We start from the raw sequence: 18982 nt of genomic DNA on the forward strand, positions 1-18982 counted from the left end.
TCTCCTGTTCTTAGCCTCCATCCCTTACTGCTGATGGTCAGAGCTTCACTTGAGTCCCAGACTGGGCTGAGTCAAGTTTAGCATTTCAACCAAAAAGAGAATCCAGTGCCCTAATACAGGAGTAACTATGGTCCTGTGTTCACCCTGTCCTGCATCCCCAACTCTGTGAACAATGCGCCTATCATCTGGGAGCTCCAGTCCTCCCACCTGTAACGAGTACCCCCAACAATGAAAAATATTTTCTTGCCTCTTAAAACAATTTTTATTTCCATCGTGTAGATGGGTACCAAGACATATAGTCAAGATTCTGAAATCAATAACTTTGTGTACAGATAGTAAGGCGAGAAAATACTATTTATTTATTTATTTATTTATTTATTTATTTATGTGTTTTAAGGCCGCACAATATTTCCAACATGGCTATCGTTTATTAACTACCTGCTTTTGTAATGTTTATTTTTATTTATTATTTTAATTTATTTTTAATTAATTAATTAATTAATTGAAAGAATGATTTAAATTTTTTCCCTCATCTACCTCTCCCCTTCCCGCTCCCCTTTGATAACCACTAGTCCATTGTCCATGTCCATAACTCTTTGTTTGTCTTGTTCATTTGTTGCTTTTAGATTTATATCCCACATATAAGTGATATCATGTGATTTTTAACTTTTTCTGTCTGGCTTATTTTGCTTACCATGATTATCTCAAGGTCCATCCATATTGTTGCAAATGGCAGTATTTCATCTCTTCTTATGGCTGAGTAATATTCCATTGTATATATGTACCACAGCTTCTTTAGATGATCATCTATCATAGGACACTTAGGTTGCTTCCATGTCCTGGCCACTGTGAATAATGATGCTATGATCATCGACATGCAAATATCTTTTTGGATACGAGTTTTCAAGTTTTAGGGGTAAATACCAAGTAGAGGGATTGCTGGATCATATGGTAGGTCAACTCTTAGTTTTGTGAGGAACCTCAAAACTGTTTTCCATATTGGCTGTACCAATTTGCAGTCCCACCAGCAGTGTATGAGGATTCCTTTTTCTCTGCATCCTCTCCAACACTTGTTATTACTTGTCCTGTTGATTATAGCTGTTCTAACAGGTGTGAGATGATATCTTATAGTGGGTTTGATTTGCATTTCCCGAATAGTTAGCAATGTTGAACATCTTTTCATATATTTGTTGGCTATTTGTATGTCCTCTAGGGAGAAGTGTCTGTTCAGGTTCCATTTTTTGATCACTTGATTTTTATTGTTATTGAGTTGTATAAGTTCTTCGTATATTTTGGATTTTAGGCCCTTATCAGAGGCATTGCTTGCAGATATATTTTCCCATTCAGATTGTTGTCTCTTCATCTTGTTGATGATTTCTTTTGCTGAGCAGAAGCTTCTTAGTTTTATGTGGTCCCATTCATTTATTTTAGCTATTACTTCCCTTGCCTTTGAGGTCAAATTCATAAAATCCTCTTTAAGTCCAAGGTCCTTGAGTTTAGTTCCTATGCCTTCTTCTATGTATTTTATTGTTTCAGGTCTTATATTCAGGTCCTTAATCCATTTTAATTTAATTTTGGTGTGCAGTGATAGACAACAGTCTAGTTTCATTCTTTTGCAGGTGGCTTTCCAGTTTTCCCAGCACCATTTATTGAAGAGGCTTCTCTTTCTTCACTGTGTGTTTTTGGCTTTTTTTGTTGAACATTATTTGCCCATGTAAATATGGGTTTACTTCTGGACTCTCGATTCTGTTCCACTGGTTCGTGTGTCTGTTTTGCTGCCAATAACCATGCCATTTTGATTACTGTCACTTTGTAGTATAATTTGAAATTGGGCAGAGTGATGCCTCCAGCCTCATTCTTTATTTTCAGGATGGTTTTGGCAATTCAGGATTTTTTGTACTTGCATACAAATCTGATGATTTTTGATTCTCTTTCTTTAAAAATGCTGATGGGATTTTGATGAGGATTGCATTAAATCTGTATATTGCTTTAGGTAATATGATCATTTTAACTATGTTGATTCTTCCAATCCAAGAATATGGAATATCTTTCCATTTCTTTGTATCTTCTTCGATTTCTTTTAACAAGGTCTTGTAGTTTTCATTATATAGGTCCTTCACATGTTTCATAAAATTTATTCCTGAGTATTTTATTCTTTTTGTTGCAGTTGCAAAAGGAATTATTTTTTCCACTTCTTTTTCTGACACTTCATTATTAGAGTGTAGGAATGCTATGGAGTTTTGAACGTTGATTCTGTATCCAGAAACTTTACTGCATTTGCTTATTGTTTCTAGTAGTGTTCTTGTGGAGTATTTAGGGTTTTCTATATAGAGAATCATGTCATCCACATGACTTCTTTATTTCCTATTTGGATGCCTTTTATATCTTTCTCTTGTCTGATTGTACTTACTAGCACCTCCAATGTTATATTGAATAACAGTGATGAAAATGGACAGCCTTGCCTTGTTCCTGATCTTAGAGGTAAGCTTTTTAGTTTTTCACCATTAAGTATAATGTTGGCTGAGGGTTTGTCATATATGGCCTTTATTATGTTAAGGTACTTTCCTTCTATACCAATTTTGTTAAGTGTTTTGATCATAAATGGATGCTGTATCTTGTCAAAGGCTTTTTCTGCATGTATTGATATGACTCTTATTTTTTAATTTGTTTATCACCATTTTCATGTGTTGAACCATCCCTGTGCCTCTAGATGAAGCCCACTTGATCATGGTGTATATAATCTTTTCAATATGTTGCTGTATTCGGTTCGCTAGGATCTTATTTAGGATTTTTGATCTGTGTTCATGAGAGATATTGGTCTGTAATTTTCTTTTTTGTGTGTGATCTTTACCAGGTTTTGATATCAAGGTAATATTAGCTTCATAAAATAAGTTAGGAAGTATTGCCTCCTCTTCGACTTTTTGGAAGAGTTTGAGGAGAATAGGTATTCAGTCTTATTTGAATGTTTGGTAGAACTCACTGGTAAAGCCATCTGGCCCTGGACTTTTATTTTTTGGTAGGTTTTTGATGATTGTTTCAATCCATACTGCTGATCAGTTTATTTAGATTTTCCAGTTCTTCTTGATTCAGTTTAGGAAGGTTGTATGTTTCTAAGTACTTATCCCTTTCTTCCAGGTTATTAATTTTGATGTTATATACTTTTTCATAGTATTCTTGTATGATCCTTTGTATTTCTGGAGTGTCAGTCATAATTTCCCCTCTTTCATCCCTGATTTTGTTTATTTGTGTTCTTTTTCTTTTTTCTTTAGTGAGTCTAACCAGGTGTTTGTCAATTTTATTAACCTTCTCAAAGAACCAGCTCTTTGTTGCATTTCTTTTTTCTATTGTTTTGTTTGTTTGTTTGTTTTCAGTTTCACTTATTTCTGCTTTAATTTCAATGATTTCTTTCCTTCTGCTGTCTTTAGGCTTAATTTGTTCTTCCTTTTCTAGTTTTTTAAGTTGAAGCATTAGGTTGTTTATTTGGGCTCTTTTTTGTTTTTGGAGGTAGCCCTGTAATGATATGAACTTTCCTCTTATGATCATTTTACTGTGTCCCCAAATTTTGATATGTTGTACTATCGTTATCATTCATTTCTAAGTATTTTTCGATCTCCCTTTTTATTTCTTCTCTGACCCAGTTATTCTTTAGTAGTATGTTGTTTAATCTCCATATATTTGTGGTTCTTTCTACTTTTTTTTTCACAGTTGATCTCTAGTTTCAAAGCATTATGATCAGAGAATATGGTTGGTGTGATTTCAACCCTCTTATATTTGTTGAGGCTATCTCTGTATCTCAGTATGTGGTCGATCTTTGAGAATGTTCTATGTACACTAGAGAAGAATGTATAAGCAGCTGTTTTGGTATGAAAAGCTCTGTAAATGCTAATTATGTTTAGTTGATCTAATGTATTATTTAAGGATGATATTTCCTTATTGATTTTCTGTTTGCTTGATCTGTCCATATTTGACAGTGGAGTATTTAGGTCTCCTACTATGATAGTGTTTTGGTCTGTTTCTCCCTTTATTTCTGGTAGAAATTGCTTTACATATTTCAGGACTCCCTGAATGGGAGCATAGATATTAATAAGTGTTATGTCTTCTTGGTTCATGCTTCCCTTTATCATTATGAAGTGTCTCTCAGTATCTTTCTTTTTTTATTTTGAAGTCTGTTTCATCCAATATTAGTACTGCTACTCCTGCTTTTCTCTGAATGCCATTTGCTCGAAATGTCATTTCCCACCCTTTCACTTTGTCTTTGGAACTGAGTTGTGTCTCCTAGAGGCAACATATGGTTGGGTTTTGTTTTTTGATCCAATCTGCAACTCTGTGACTTTTTATTGGTGAGTTCAGTCCATTTACATTTAGGTGATTATTGAAATATGAGGCCTTCTTATAGCCATTTTATCTTTTGCTTTCTGGTAGCTCGGTGTTTCCATTGCTTTCTCGTCCTTGTGTTTCTGTTTTCTTTATTTTGGTTGGCTTTTGTGGGTTTTGCCTCTGTTTCTTCTTGTTTTATGTTATATACTTCAGTTCTGAATCTTTGGTGTGTGGTTACCATTATGAATATGTAAAGGATAGTTATATATGGTTGTCCATTTTCTTCTGTGCATGCCTTATCTCTATTCCCCTTTGTGAGTCTGGATCTTAGGATCCTCCCCCTTTCAGTCATTGTTGTCTCATTTTGTCCCTATGTATGCTGAACGTTTATCATTATCTTGCTATAGCAAATCTCTTCTTATTTTTAAGCTTATAATACCCTGTTCCTAGTAAGGGTTGCACTCCTCTGCTTGTACCAGCCTGCTGCACCTTACTCTTAATTAAAGTTTTGGTTTTTTTTTTTTTTTGGCCGTTTTGCTTTAGGTGGGTTGATGCCTTCCAGTATTTGCTGTAATATAGGCCTCATAGTGGAAAATTCCCTCAATTTTTGTATGTCTGGAAAGGTCTTAATTTCTCCTTCATATCTAAAGGAGAGCTTAACTGGATACATTATTCTTGTCTAGTAGTTCCGTTCATTTAATAGTTTGAATATTTGATTCCACTCCTTTCTGGCTAATAAGGTTTGTGCTGAGAAGTCCGACGATAATCTAATGAGTTTTTCTTCATAAGTTACTGTCTTATTTTCCCTGGCTGCCATGAGAATTCTGTCTTTGTTGTTGATTTTTGATAATTTTAATACAGTGTGTCAAGACCTTTTTGGGTTGATATAATTGGGTGTTCTGTTGACTTCTTGAATTCCAAACTCCAGCTCATTCCTTAGATTTGGGAAATTCTTGTCAACTATTTGTCAAAACATGCTTTCTAGTCCCTGCTCCTTTTTCTCACCTTCGATAATGCCCATTTTTCTTAGCTTTCTTCTCCTGATGGTATCAGCTAGTTCTTGTATTTCTCTTTCATTATTTTTCATTCTTCGGTTTCTCTCTTCTTCCTTCTGATTTATTTCTAGATTTCTGTCTTCGATATCACTGATTTCCTCTATTTGGTCTACTTGATTTCCCAAGATTGTTATTTCACTTTTCAACTCTTGCAGTGTGTTCTTTATCTCCAGAAAGTCTATTTGGGTTTTTTTTTTTTTGAGGCTTTCAATCTCCTTGCTAAAGAACTTATTCTGCTCATCTAGTTGTTTTTCAGTTCCTGAAATTGTTGCTATGATTTGTTTTGGATCTCACTGAGTTTTTTCAGAAGTACCATCCTGAATTCTCTGTCATTTAAGTCACATATTTCTATTTCTGTAAGCTTATTTTCTGGAGATTTTTCTCCTTCTTTCTGAGATGCCTTGTCACCTTGGTTGTTCATGATGTTTAAGGGACTATTACTCTGCCTGGGCATTAATGGAAGTGTATTCTGATTTTTTTTCCAGAAAGATTTATTATATAATGCTCCCTAGCCTGTTGTAAAGAAGGTGTTTTTTTTTTTCTTTCCAGTAGGTGGCATCTAAGCCTCTTGGATCCCTGCTTTATATCAAGTCTTAATAATGTCTTTTTTTTCCTCATAGATGTTTAATCATGCTGACTACCCTCAGTCTCAGTTCCTATCAGTGTTAGTGACAGTTTCTGTAGCGTTTGCTGAGATTCCCCTGGGGCTCCATGGCATTCTGTCTTGGAGGGTATGAGGGGAGGGGCCCTCTGGGTTGGGGGATGGGGGCTGTGGCTCAGCCTCAATTTTGCAACCGTGGCTGGTGAAAATGAATGTTGTTTCTCTGCCATCCGTCTTCTCTTCTCTCCGCCCTGATGACTGGGCACTGCCGCCAGCAGCCTGGAGCTCACAGAACTCCCAGGCAGGGCTGTTCAGGGAAGTCGTCACACCTTCTCCCATCCCCCTCCTCCTGCAGAGAGCTCCAGCAGCTGCGAGAGGCAGCGTCTTTATTTCTCTCAGTCTACCGCCCAACACTCAGGGTTCTGACCTGTGGTAGCTCTTGTATGCAGATCCTATGCTCAGATGTGCTGTTGTGCAGTTTGGGTGTTTTTTTGTTGAGTTTTAGGTGTTCAGCTTATTGTTCTTTCAAGGGGAGAGATCCAGGGACATCTCTCATTTCACCATGTTTCTGACATCACCCCTCGAGAAGATATTTTTTAAATGGATAAATATTTTACATACAAACTTTCAGTGGTTCATTGTAAGTGATCTTCATAAGACAGATGAGGCATAATACCTGCTTTCAAAGATTTTAAAAACTGGCATGCGAAAGAGAGACAAAATTTACTTTGTATGACTACACTGGGTTACAATATAGGTTGATGTTACCAGAGGAGGCTTTCAAGACCTTTGGAGAATTTGAGCTGTCCAGGGTTGGTCAAGGCCACTTCACCAAGAACTCTGTTCTGGCAGTATCTTAGCAGAAACTGACTGTGAGGGTTGTCACTAAGTAGATTGCTACATGGGAGGGAGTTCATTCTAAGAGACATCTAAAATTGCTTCCTCTTTCAAAATCACTTACATTTTGGTGTCCTTTATTTTATAGAAGAAATTTGACAGTAAAGTGAATTTTGTAAATTGGAATGTAATTATACTTTCGTCTTCTATAGTTAACATGAAGCCATGTTACTATAGAAGCCACATTGCTACCTGGTCCCAGAAACAATGAAAATCCTATATAAGACCAAAGCAAATCTTTCATTTTATTAATAAAAACACTATTTTAGGCTGGAACAGCAATTGTATTCAAAATAAATTCAGTCTTAAAATCAGTTTTTCTAGGGTCTAAGTTTTTCCTAAGCATGTCTCTATCGCAAGTGAAGTTTCTCTTTTAAAACCCTAAGTAGGGCAAGCCTGTTCTTTTGAGGCTGCTAGTGTACGAAAATGTACCTGGGCCATTGATTTGACATTGTAGCCAATACTTGGACTTCATTTCCCACTTGTGGGGGTTGCAAAAGCATTTCCATAATTTCCCTTTTCCTCAGTTGTGAATTCCCACAGAGTAGTCATGATTTAAAGAGGGTGATACGCGTATACTATTTAGCTGCTGGAAGCTGAAGAGCTCAAGAGAAGAATGGGGTAGTGGAGCCTACAAAACCATAAGTTCTAGAACCAGGAATTTAGGAGAATACCAAAAGGTTGCTATGGTGGATAGGGTTAAAGACCTCCATTGGCATGTTTGACTAGGATGTCAATATTACTTGTTCTCCTTGCACAGGTAGTCCCATGCAGGTTGTTCAGTTTTACATCACTGCTTCCCCCAAAGTTTGTACATCCTTCTTTGTTCCTTGCTTACTAAAAGTGCTTCACAGCTACCATAAAGCAGAGGTGTCCGTTGCTGAATCAGGAACTTCTGAGCCATGCCAGAGAATCTGTTCTGTAAAACAAAGAGGGTGGTCCATTTGACTCTGAAGTGAGCCATCCACCTTTAACATTCTGTGACTCAAGAAGGGGCAGTGGCATCTCCAGCAGAGAATCCCACAGCTTATTGGCTCTGGCTCTGTGGTGATTCTTTGGTTTGGAACATCACTCTAAACTAACTAACTCTCTCTCTCTCTTTCTCTCTCTCTCTCTTTCTCTCTCTCTCTCTCTCTCTCTCTCTCTCTCTCTCCATGTGTTTGTCCTTACCCCTCCTTTTCTGGCAGCTCTGTGATTTTAGTCAGCAGAAAGTTCACATCTCTTTATGAGTTCTTGCCAGTATTCGTAGTTAATCTTTTCTTGAGCATATGTTACTAAATTGAAATGTGTATATGTATTGGCTTATTTTCTAGTAATTGTTGTATTTTATTATTCCCATTGCCAGAGGTTCTTATATTAATCTCTTCAAAATGGTCAATAAATGATATACTGAAAGGAACAAATGACAGGTGATTAATGACTGTCCCACAAAGTCAAATATTTCCATTGGTTAGACTAGGAAAGCCTCGCTCTAGTCACCCTAGCCAAGGCAACAGTGATCTTAGAAAACTGCAGCTAATCGTATTCATTGGTAACTGTTCTGTAAAGGTCATGGTTGTATTAACTTTCTGTGACATTTCTAATAAGGACTCTGTAAGCATTATGAAAAAAAATATTTTAAACTGTACTCTTATAATGGTTAAATTGCAAAAGAATACTTAACTGACACTTAGTACTTAATCATTTGAAAGGGGAAAGAAGGTACAATTTTATTTCAGCTTTTTAAAGTACATTTCCAATTATCAACTAAGTATAATCAGTAGGAAATAAAAATTATTTTAGTTAAAGAGTAGTTTTTGAAGTCCAGAAAATGATGAATTTAATGGCAAGTTTGATTCTGCAAGAGGTATTTTAAAGTTCATTCGGGCTGGTGGAGATATATCCAGAGAAAGAAAAAGAACAGGGAAAGGAGAGAGGTCATTGGAAGAGAAATGAAAGATAATTTTTAAAAATCTCCATTGTATTATATACTGTGTTTTAGGTGAAAGCTCGTTTGATTAAGATGGGACATCTTAATTCAATGAACATATTTCTTAGACAAGAAATTGACAGAATGCAGAAAGTCATCTCAATACTTCGCAATAGCCTGAGTGATCTAAAATTGGCCATTGAAGGAACTATCATTATGAGTGAGGTGAGCTGTTATGTCAGTAGTCATGTCCCTCTTTTGTGGATTTTTCTTCTTCTCACATTTTAATTTTATCTTTTTCAGAACTTGAGAGATGCCCTGGACAACATGTATGATGCTCGCATACCTCAGATCTGGAAAAGAGTGTCCTGGGATTCATCCACGTTGGGCTTCTGGTTTACTGAACTTTTGGAAAGAAATGCTCAGTTTTCTACTTGGATATTTGAAGGGAGGCCCAATGTGTTCTGGATGACTGGTTTCTTTAATCCCCAAGGTATGTGCTCATAGGAGAGTGGGAAAACTTGGAAGATATGGGTGGTCATATAGCAGCACTGTGTGATAAATGTATCTTATATAAAATAATATAGAGGTACAGCCTGGTGAGTGCTGGACAGATGCTTTCAAAGGTTGGGGACCAAGATAATCCTTTCATATTTGTTTTACAGATTCAATAGAAATTCTTTCTACCATATTGCTTCTACATTATGGTAGCCTAACTTTCATTTTTTTTCTCACCCACTTCAACAAACCATTAGTCTGTGGTTGGGACATGTGAAATGATAAAAAAGTTTGACTCAGCACTTGGTTTTTAAATGTTTATGAAAATGACAAAAATGAAGCCTCAAAATATGCAAAATTATTCTCAGAGTTCGTAAAATCAGACTAATTTCAAAAATTTTCACTTGGCTAAAGTTTCATTCAGTGAACTTCCAGAATTTTGTCCACCTCCAACCCTCACTTTTTTTCCCCTTGAAAAAGTGCTTTATGATTCTGCTGCATGTATTTCTTTATCCTAGAAATATTTACTGAATAAGTTACTGACTGTATGTCGTAGAGTTCATAAAGTTTAGAAACATGACACTTTTTATCTTACTGCAATATAGATAGTTTTATTTCATGTAATCCCTGGTCAGAACGAAGAGATGGTGGATTCCTTATAGTTCAGTACCACATAGCTCCACTAGTAATACAATTTAAGAAGCATTCACACTTGCAGATTTAGGATGTGTCATTGCTACTCACCACAGTCTGGCTGAACCTCACAAAATAATGCTAAGTGAAGACAGAATCAGAACACATTGTAATATATGTATACTTATACATTGTAATGTATGTATCATATATGTCTACGCTATGATTCCATTTATTCAAAGAAAAAACAGGCACAACAGATCTGTGATGCTAAAAGGCAAGATCGTGGTTACCTTTGAGGGGGAGGGTAGTGATTGCAAAAGGGCACGAGGGGGCTGTTGGGGGTCTGGAAATGTTCTGTTTCTTGATCTGGATATTGGTTACATGGCTGTATTCCCTTGGTGAAAATGCGTTGAGTTGTATACTTATGATTTTTACGCTTTTCTTTGTAGGAATAATATTTCAGTAAATAGTATACATTAAAAGCATACAGTTTTAATTGTCTTCTGTGTACATGTATTCATCCACTCCATGCATTTTCAAGTGCCTTAACATTTTCTAAATTTAAAACACGAAGCATGTGGTTTTTATGAACCTACCAAATTATATGTAAAATATTATTATGTCAATAGACCTTAGGTTTGTGAAGGACAGCTCCCAAGTTTCACTTACCTATTTTTCTCCCAGAATTTCTATTGAATTTGAGGAGTAAAGGTTTTCATTATGGTTTTCAGATTTTGTGTGTCTACTTATGAGTCTCTTTCCTCCTTACCAGCTCTCAATTTCAGTAGGTTGTCACCAGGTAATTCCTGGCTTGGGAGCCTGCAGAAATAGCACTCAACTTAATTAGGATTGTTTAACCACCCTCCATTTGCCAACCCCTCTGCCTCAGAGTGTCAGTAGAGAGAGATTTGAGACCTGATTCCTACCCTGAAGGAGGCTGTAATCTGATTGGCGAGACAGACGCATCAGCAACTATAATGTAATGTGATAAATGTCTCCCTGCCTCCACCACTGTGCAAGAACTAAGTGCCACACTAGTGCAGTAGACACAGAGCTGAATTCTGCCAAGGCAGTGCTTCAGAAGAGCTTCCTATGAGAAACAGTGAGTAGGGGTGCAGAGGCAGGTATGCAAGTAAAGGCCATTCTAGGCAGTGGTCTGAACAAAGACAAGGCCTGAGCAAAGACAGAGAAAGGAGTCAGGGTGGCCAGAGGTCAGGAAGCAGGAGCAGGGGTGATGGGGAGTGAGGCTGGAGGATGAAGTCTTCCAGGGGAGTTTGGGCTGCATGATAAAGGCAACAGGAAGTCACCAACAATTAGAAGATCGTCCCTGGAGAAAGTAGAGGGTAGACTGGAACATGGACCCAGGACAATGAGATTCTTACCAAGTCCACAGGAGAGAGCCTGGGACCTTAACCAGGTGCAGAAGAGGGGACAGGTTTGGTGAAATGATTACATGGGAGAATCTTTGAGAGAGCAGGGAGTGGCAATGGCTGGGGCCGAAGTCATTGTACAAGACAAGGGGCAGTGCAAGAAAGACCGTTTGGGAGGAAAGGCAGGAACAGTGCATTTGTCAGCTGGTGTTGGTGGGATGTCCAGGCGGGGAGGTGTGTTCGAAGACTTGGAGTTTGGGAGAGGGGCAAGGACCAGTGATTTTAAAAACTGTGAGGTTGTTAAGTGTATTTTCAATATTCAGAAACCAAGAGAGTGGGATTTGTTCGTCCCTGGCTTTCTATAGACACAACTAAATCGTATAATCTCTTTCTGTGATTTTCTTTCATTAAAAATGTGACTTAAAATAGCAAAATATTAGTATGAACTAACCTTTAATTGTTACCATTAAGAAGTGTTACCACCCAGAACAATACCTAAATACAAATGAAGGTGTCCACTTCAGTTTTTTTTTTTTAACCTGTCTATACTTGTTAATAATTCTAATCCTTTCTCTTTTCTTCATTTCTAATTTCAAGTTAAAGTTTGTTTCCTCACCTCATGGTGCTCCATGTCTTAGAAAGCCCCCGGACTTATCCAAGCATTCCATCCTTTACACACAAGCACATAGATACTTACCTTAATCTATGATTGTTTTCTTTTTAGCATAGAAGAGAGGAGTCCACTTTCCCTGCATACTAATCACTTCTGTGCTTCCTTTTCCTTCTCTTGACATCAGAGACAAACGACTTTCCATTCCATATCACCCGGCCAAATCTAGAAAACGTAAGGATTACAGCCACTCCCTGCATGGTCGTGAGCAGTGTACAAGCAGATAAAATCCTTTCAACTTGGGAGCCTCTCTGGCAACTGTCATTCAATAACTGATTTCTCAACATGAACGTATCTTCTGGTTTTGTCTTCTAACCTACTCCCCTTTGAAGAAATGATTTCTTCCTTTAGCTCAAAACAATAATAATGTTTCTTCTATTTTAAAAAGCACATATTTAAGTACAACATAGTGAATGTGATTTGCAAGGAGGCCACAGTTGTGTCACGAAAATGAATAGTCAGAAGCACCGAGACTATAAATATTTGAAATGTTCTAGAAAGAAAGCCATTTATTTAGTGTTCTTAGAGTGTAATGTTCCTCTGATACTGTCTGATGTGTGTCTCCTGTCATGCCTCTGCTGGTTGCTCCTCAGAGCTAAGTGACTTCGAGGGCCATGCTGCTGCATGGACAAGTGTCAGGCCTTGTTTGCTCCATGTCTGAGCTCATGCTGTTTGCAGTGCTGCTTGGTTGCATTGTGGTGGTCTGATGTTTTGTCATTTATATTTGAAGAGACTGACTCAGCCATAACGGAACTAATCTGGTATTTTCAGCCCCTTCACAATTTCGACTGAAGCAATTGATGAGCTCAACCGTGTGGCAGTTAGATTTGATTATTAAAATGGTCAAGCTCTCTGGACTCATGACCCCATAATATTTGTTCAATGGAGCTGCTCTTGGCAAAGACCATGGATTTGCCTCCTAGTGGTTACTCAGGCCCAAGAGAACCTGTGTGCTCCATCCAATTTTCTCAGCAGTCATTGGTACATGTTCACATATTGTTTAAGACTGTGTTTCTTGGGTTCTCAAAGGATTTCTTTAGACTCTTTTTCTTGCAGATATGCATTTTCAGAGCCTCATATAAATGTGATTTACATAATTTTGTGTGTGTGTGTGTGTGTGTGTATCTGTATCTGTGTGTGGAAGTGTTTAATCCCAAAGACTATGAGTTGTAAAAAGTCTGACTTCAAGCCAGGGTATTGACGGCCTTTCAGAACGTCTTAATTGATAGCCATGCTCTGCCATTTGCCGTTACGTATGACTCGCAGTGCTGTTAATGAAATAGAAGTGGAGGTTGAACGTGCTCGTCAGGTCTCACACCTCTAGATTAGACTGACCACGAGGTGTCATTACTTTCTAAATGTTTAACTCAGCCTGGAGCTTGCTGCCATTTGGATGCCGAACTGCACTAGTTTTTCTGTTTTGTTTTTATTTTTCTTCTCAGTGTTTGACAGGCCACACCAATCTGTTGTGGCAGATATCAGTGACAACTTATTATTCACTAATACATATCATGCATGATTTTCAATAACATAGCATTTTGCTGAAGCAAGAAGATGGGTAATTTTTGTCTTGTTATCTTTTGTCACTGTAAAAATCATCTACAACGTCTCGGCTGCGTGTTTTTTTCAGGGCAATGTCGTCAGCTAGCAGCAATTCCTGAATGCTTGTCTTGAAGATAGTTATAAAAGCCTGAGGTTGGTTGAGTGGAAGAGGTCACCAACAGGTTAACAGAGTTTAAAGATTGAAGGGGCTGGGGGATCACAGTTCTAAGCATGCCCCGCAGCTACCTTTGGCCAAACCAGAGCCTCCCCCAAGGTCTGAGGGGATCCAAGTGAGTGCACCTTAATCTGAGTGAAAGCATTCACCTGCCTGTCCCCAACTCACAGAACAATAGGACATTGTGGACATCTCAGAAAATTCTCCAGAGTGAATGACAACCCACCGTCCTTGCCTCTGTGTGTGCAGGGACCTGATGCCTTGGCTTTAATCACAGGCACATCCTTCGCGATTCTAGTCTCTGCACACGGTTACCTTCCTCACCAACGACCTAGTTCCTTGTCATCTGGCCAGCCTCCATCATTATACGGTAAACGCTCACTCCAAGGCCACTGAGTCTGGTGACCTTCCTGCCAACTTCATTTCCCTTGACAATACTAGGGTGCTGATTTTGGAAGCTCTCTCATAACTTGGCTAATGCCCATTCTCCTCCCACCTCACAGAGGGCTGCTTCTCATCCCTTTGTGGGCTCTTCTTAGTCAAGTTCTGCCATTGGCCCTGGCCCTTCATCGATAACCTCAGCCATTCTCGTAGATGCAGCTAGTCATCTCTGCCTGTGACTGACTCATCTAAAGTCCCATTGTAACATTCTGATTCTTTACTTCCATGTGGCAGTGTGGACTATCCCATCTTCCTGTGGGCTTCACCAGTGCTGTCCTCTGGTCATCTTACTCCCGAAATAGCCTCATCAGGATTTTGCTCGATTTGCTTATGTATCACCATTGTCCAGATCACTGAACTCTTGTGAATGGTCCCCTCATGCCCAAACAGCTTGGAATAAGGAAACCAGAGGAGTATAGTGTCATGGAAGAAGACAAGAGGGGAGAGTAGGAAATAATGACAGATGTGTCTAGAGGTCAGGTAAGATAGGGCCAAAAATGGTCAGATGGCTTAAGCAAGAGACTGTTAGCAAGAGAAGTCTCAGGGGAGTGGGTGGGGAAGTAGAAGGGTCAGGTTTCAGGGTGAGTGAATGAGAGACCAGGAAATGGAGGGAGACAGAGTATGAGTATGGACAACATGGATAATTCTCCCAAGGAATTTGGCTTGAAAGAAGAGAAGTAAATTGGAGGATTAGTTGTAAGAAGAAAAAAAATTTTTTGATGACAGGAGGAGCCTGAGTCCATTCAAATACTGGTAAGAAAGGGGAAGGAGACAGAAGAGAGGGGTTGGAGGGGGAGAGAAGAGAGAGAGAGAAAGAGAGAGAGAGAGACAGAGAGAATGCAAATATACCGGAGAAGGATAGAAGAGTCAGGAGGAGAATGACTCCCGAGTGAAGAGATGTGTTCCAGGCAGGTGGACGGACCCCTCACCCACTGTAACAAGAATAATGAGGAAGGAATTAGTATGGATGCAAGAGAGTTTGTACATTTAGTGGTAAGAAAATGAGAGAATTCTCACCTAATGCTTTTTATTTCATCTCTGAAGAAAGAGGTGAAGTGATCTCAGGAGCAAGAAATGTTGGAAGAGAGATTTAAGGAGAGTGGCAAAAGTTTGAGAAAGCGAGTTTATGAGAAGGATGGGAAACTTGCTGGGTGTTTTGAGAATCCACTGAGGCTGGTGATGGTTGACCATGGTGGCAGCTGTGTGTTTGTCTCAGGATTGTTCAGCAGCCTGGTATAGGTGTCATTTAGGGTTGGGGTTTTTCTGGGCAAGTAATAGAAAGAATGGGCCTGAGCTAAATAGGAGAGGAAGTGAAGGAAAGGGGTAGGATTAGGTCTTTAGAAATGATGAGGTCAGGGAACTGATAGGTCAAGATGCTGGGTGGGATACCGAAGAAACCCTGATGATGACAACCTGCTCTGTGCATAGATGCAGATGGGCATTTGGCAGGGACAGTGAGGGGTAGCGCATGTTGTCAAAGCATTGGACATTCTCATAAAGGGTGGAGGAGCAGTAGGGAAGGACAGTGTCTTCAGAGTTGAGCCAGGCTCTAAAGCGAGAAGAGGGAGAGAGGTTCTGTGAAGAGGTAGAAAATACTGAAGAGCTTGTTCGCTACAGAACCACTCCATGGGACACAGTAGAAAGGTTTGGGAGGGAGGGGAGAAGTGCGAGGTTGGGTCGAGAGGAAGGAAGCATAAAGTGGCACGCAGAGAAGACAGCAGTGTGGGAAACTACGGTTTGGCGTGTGAGACACAGTGGGCTCAGCTGATCCCACCCTGGCCAAGAGAATTAGCCTTAGCCCTCCCATTTAAACTCTAGTTTTGCTGGAGCCAACTGTGTCCTGGATTAATGACACTTCAGAGAACACGTGCATCTCAGGGGACCCTGGAAAGAGTCAGCTAGTACCACTGACAGCCTTCCTAATTTTTTTCTGGTATCATGAGGCATTTTTCTTCCCAATTATCAAATTTGTTCTTAAAACAAATGTGGGTCAGTGACTCGTCAATGGCTTGTCTTTTCACAGAGCATAGTTCTCAGCTCTACCTGCACAGAAGAATCACCCGGGAGCTTTAAATACATGCCGATAATGCCTGGGGCCCCACACCAATGACATCAGAACCTCTGGGAAGGAGGGCTCTGGAGTCTGTACAGTTAATTTTCTTAAAACCTCCCTTGGGCATTGTAATGTGTGCAGAACCTTGGCATTAGACTCTGCTGCCCAATTAGCAGCAGCAGCAGCAGCATCACCTGGGAGTTTGATAAAAACGCAGAATCTCAGGCCTCACCCGTGACTCATCTACCGAATCAGAACCCGTGTTGTAATAAGAGCTCCATCCCCAGGTGATAGCTATAAAGATTAAAGTTTGAAACAATTCTGCCTTGAAACAGTGCCTGGGTCCCACCTCTAGAGATTGTGGTTGTATTGATCTGGACTGTGGCCTGGGAATCAGGAGTCTTAAAGTCTGCCCAGGTGTTTTTAATGTTTAATCGATTTCGAGATCCCTGCCTTACAGCATCTAGTAAAGCATCAGGAAAGGTGCCCAGTGCATTTTTATTCAACTGGGTGGATCAACCCCATCTTTGTTTAATGATTTCTGACCTTTTGTTTAACTTGCAATGAACTCTATTTGCTTCTCATTTGAGAGAAAGACTGCCTGTCATAAACTTGGAGCGGGGACATCATTTCTCTTCATTTTCAAAGATGCTACTGGGAGGCTTACTAACTGATAAGACAGGAAATACTGCACAACCTAAGACACATTACATAAGGATTGGTTCATTTATTAAAGGAAAACAAAGGTGTTGCCTATAGAACCATCATTACAGAGCACCAATCAATTCCTTATATAATCAAGAACAATTTTCCTGATTAGTTATTTCTTTCGTTTTCTCAAAGACCTTGTTTGAAATGATACTTGAAACACTCTACAGCTTTCTTTATGCCAGCTGACTGTGTGAGTAGTTTGCTGAAATGCTGGGTTACTGCTATTATAGGAATTAAGACATAACAAGTGTTACTTTAGACCTGAGTTTCCAAAGTATACTCTTAGCTTAAAGATGAATTTTTTTTTAAAGAACAAGCTTGACAAGTGTTTTAAAAAATCATTATGCTATATGAGCTCGAAGGGAAAACTTTTTTAAAGCATCTCACTTAGACTATATGTAACTCAGTTGTTTCAATAGTCAAATCACTCATTTTTACGTGGGCGGTTAACTCTTGGGAAGAACAGGGTATTATTATTGAAGACTTCCCCCAACTTTTTATTTCTTACTTCAGAGTCAGACATATGAATGTATGAATCACTTTTCCCTCACTGATGATTGAAATTTGGTTTAAGAATTACTAAAACTAAATTGGTGTCAAGACAAAATGTACTGCTTTTCAAGCTTTTATTAAAAAAACATCAATAGTCTATATTATATAGACTTCAGAAAACACAGATTTTGATTCCACTAGACTTGCTACAAGTCCACGGGAAAGATGGTCATTCATTTTTTAAATTCAATAATGAACAATTCAGGGGATCCGCTTTTGATCAAAAAGCCAAATCAAAACTTTCAAAACTTGAAAAAAAAAAATGTATCTTCTTCATGTTTCTGAGTGGGAATCAATCACCCATGGGACAGTTCCCTCTCCTCCATTCTCAGGCCTTGAATACATTTATTTAACATTTTCCTTTCTTATTAGTTCAAGGTACTGTGTATTCTAGATTCCATCTACTGGCACACTAAAAGTGCTTCCTAAACATTAGGGGGCTTATTGTTGAAGTCGGCTAGATAACCTCACATGTATTCCCGAGGAGAGAGAAGATAGGAGAGGGCCTCTCCTTAATTGCACTAGAGATTTTCAGAGCTCTCTGACAATGACTGAAGTCTTTGTTACAAGTATGTTACATAAAAAAGAATCCTGTTCATTCTTCACCTGGCACCTATGGCATTGTCCTGAGTGCCACATGGAGTGAGGTTAAATTTGGAATTTAGTTGGAATTTAAAATGTTATAGAAATTTTAATTATTTAACTTGTGCAGATGGACGGTTAAGACCAGAATTCATGTCCTGTGCATTATGACATTGTAGACTCATAGATTGGTGGTAAATTTTAAAATATCATAAAATAGGGTCAATTTAATACCAAGTACTCTACTTGGATATGCAGTGTCTAATACCCCATGTGGATGCATGCTTAATGTTGAATGACGAAAATGACATTTTCATAAAGTAACATAGAAGGGAGAATTACATTTTATTGTTGTGGTCATGTATACCATTTACTGGCAAACACACTAAATGTTTATTTTACTAATAAAGTATGGGGTCTCCAGTATTTAAAATGGAAGTCCACATGATCACACGCTGATCAAATCATCTTGAGAGACCCCACACATAGAGTAAGGATGGGTACTGACCAGCAACTGCTGACAGGCAAACTTCTACCATGTTTCCTATAGTTAAATTTTTATACCACAAAATCATCCTTTCCCTACTAGGCACTCTTGGTTTTAAGAAACTATAGCTTTATAAGAATCACCTATAAAATCCTTTAATCATCTGCTCTGGTCGATTGTCCAATTTCTCATGTGGATTAATTTAAGGACTCTCCTTTAGCACCGAAATCCTGTTTTGGTGAGCTCTGTGGTAAACGTTATAATATGCAAATAGAACCGAATCATTTGCCTACTTCAAATATTCAGTGGCTTCCCACCATCCACAAAGTCAAGTCCAAATTCTGACCCTGAAAAATCCCATCTCTCTTTGTTCTAAATTCATCTGCCATTACTGCCTCACCTTTAGCCTAGACCTCCATGCCTTCGCACTCACTGCGCCTCCAACAGAAACTGTCCCATCTGGAAAGCTCCTACATATCTTCCAAA

General features: G+C 38.8%; 1 protein-coding gene across 6 annotated transcripts in view; it reads left to right on the plus strand.

The window, feature by feature from the left end:
- Window positions 1–18982, plus strand: part of DNAH8 (dynein axonemal heavy chain 8) — a 304884-nt gene that overhangs the window by 280993 nt on the left and 4909 nt on the right. For 5 of the 6 annotated variants that reach the window (XM_036217561.1, XM_036217559.1, XM_036217555.1 and 2 more), the window contains 2 exons: window positions 8852–9004; window positions 9083–9272. In XM_036217561.1, the coding sequence (XP_036073454.1) occupies window positions 8852–9004; window positions 9083–9272 (343 nt within the window). The remainder of the gene's footprint in view (window positions 1–8851; window positions 9005–9082; window positions 9273–18982) is intronic. The other variant, XM_036217568.1, reaches the window with a different exon arrangement.

The sequence above is a fragment of the Rousettus aegyptiacus genome, unplaced genomic scaffold (assembly GCF_014176215.1).
Source record: "Rousettus aegyptiacus isolate mRouAeg1 unplaced genomic scaffold, mRouAeg1.p scaffold_m13_p_1, whole genome shotgun sequence".
In the NCBI taxonomy this organism is placed as follows: Eukaryota; Metazoa; Chordata; class Mammalia; order Chiroptera; family Pteropodidae; genus Rousettus; species Rousettus aegyptiacus.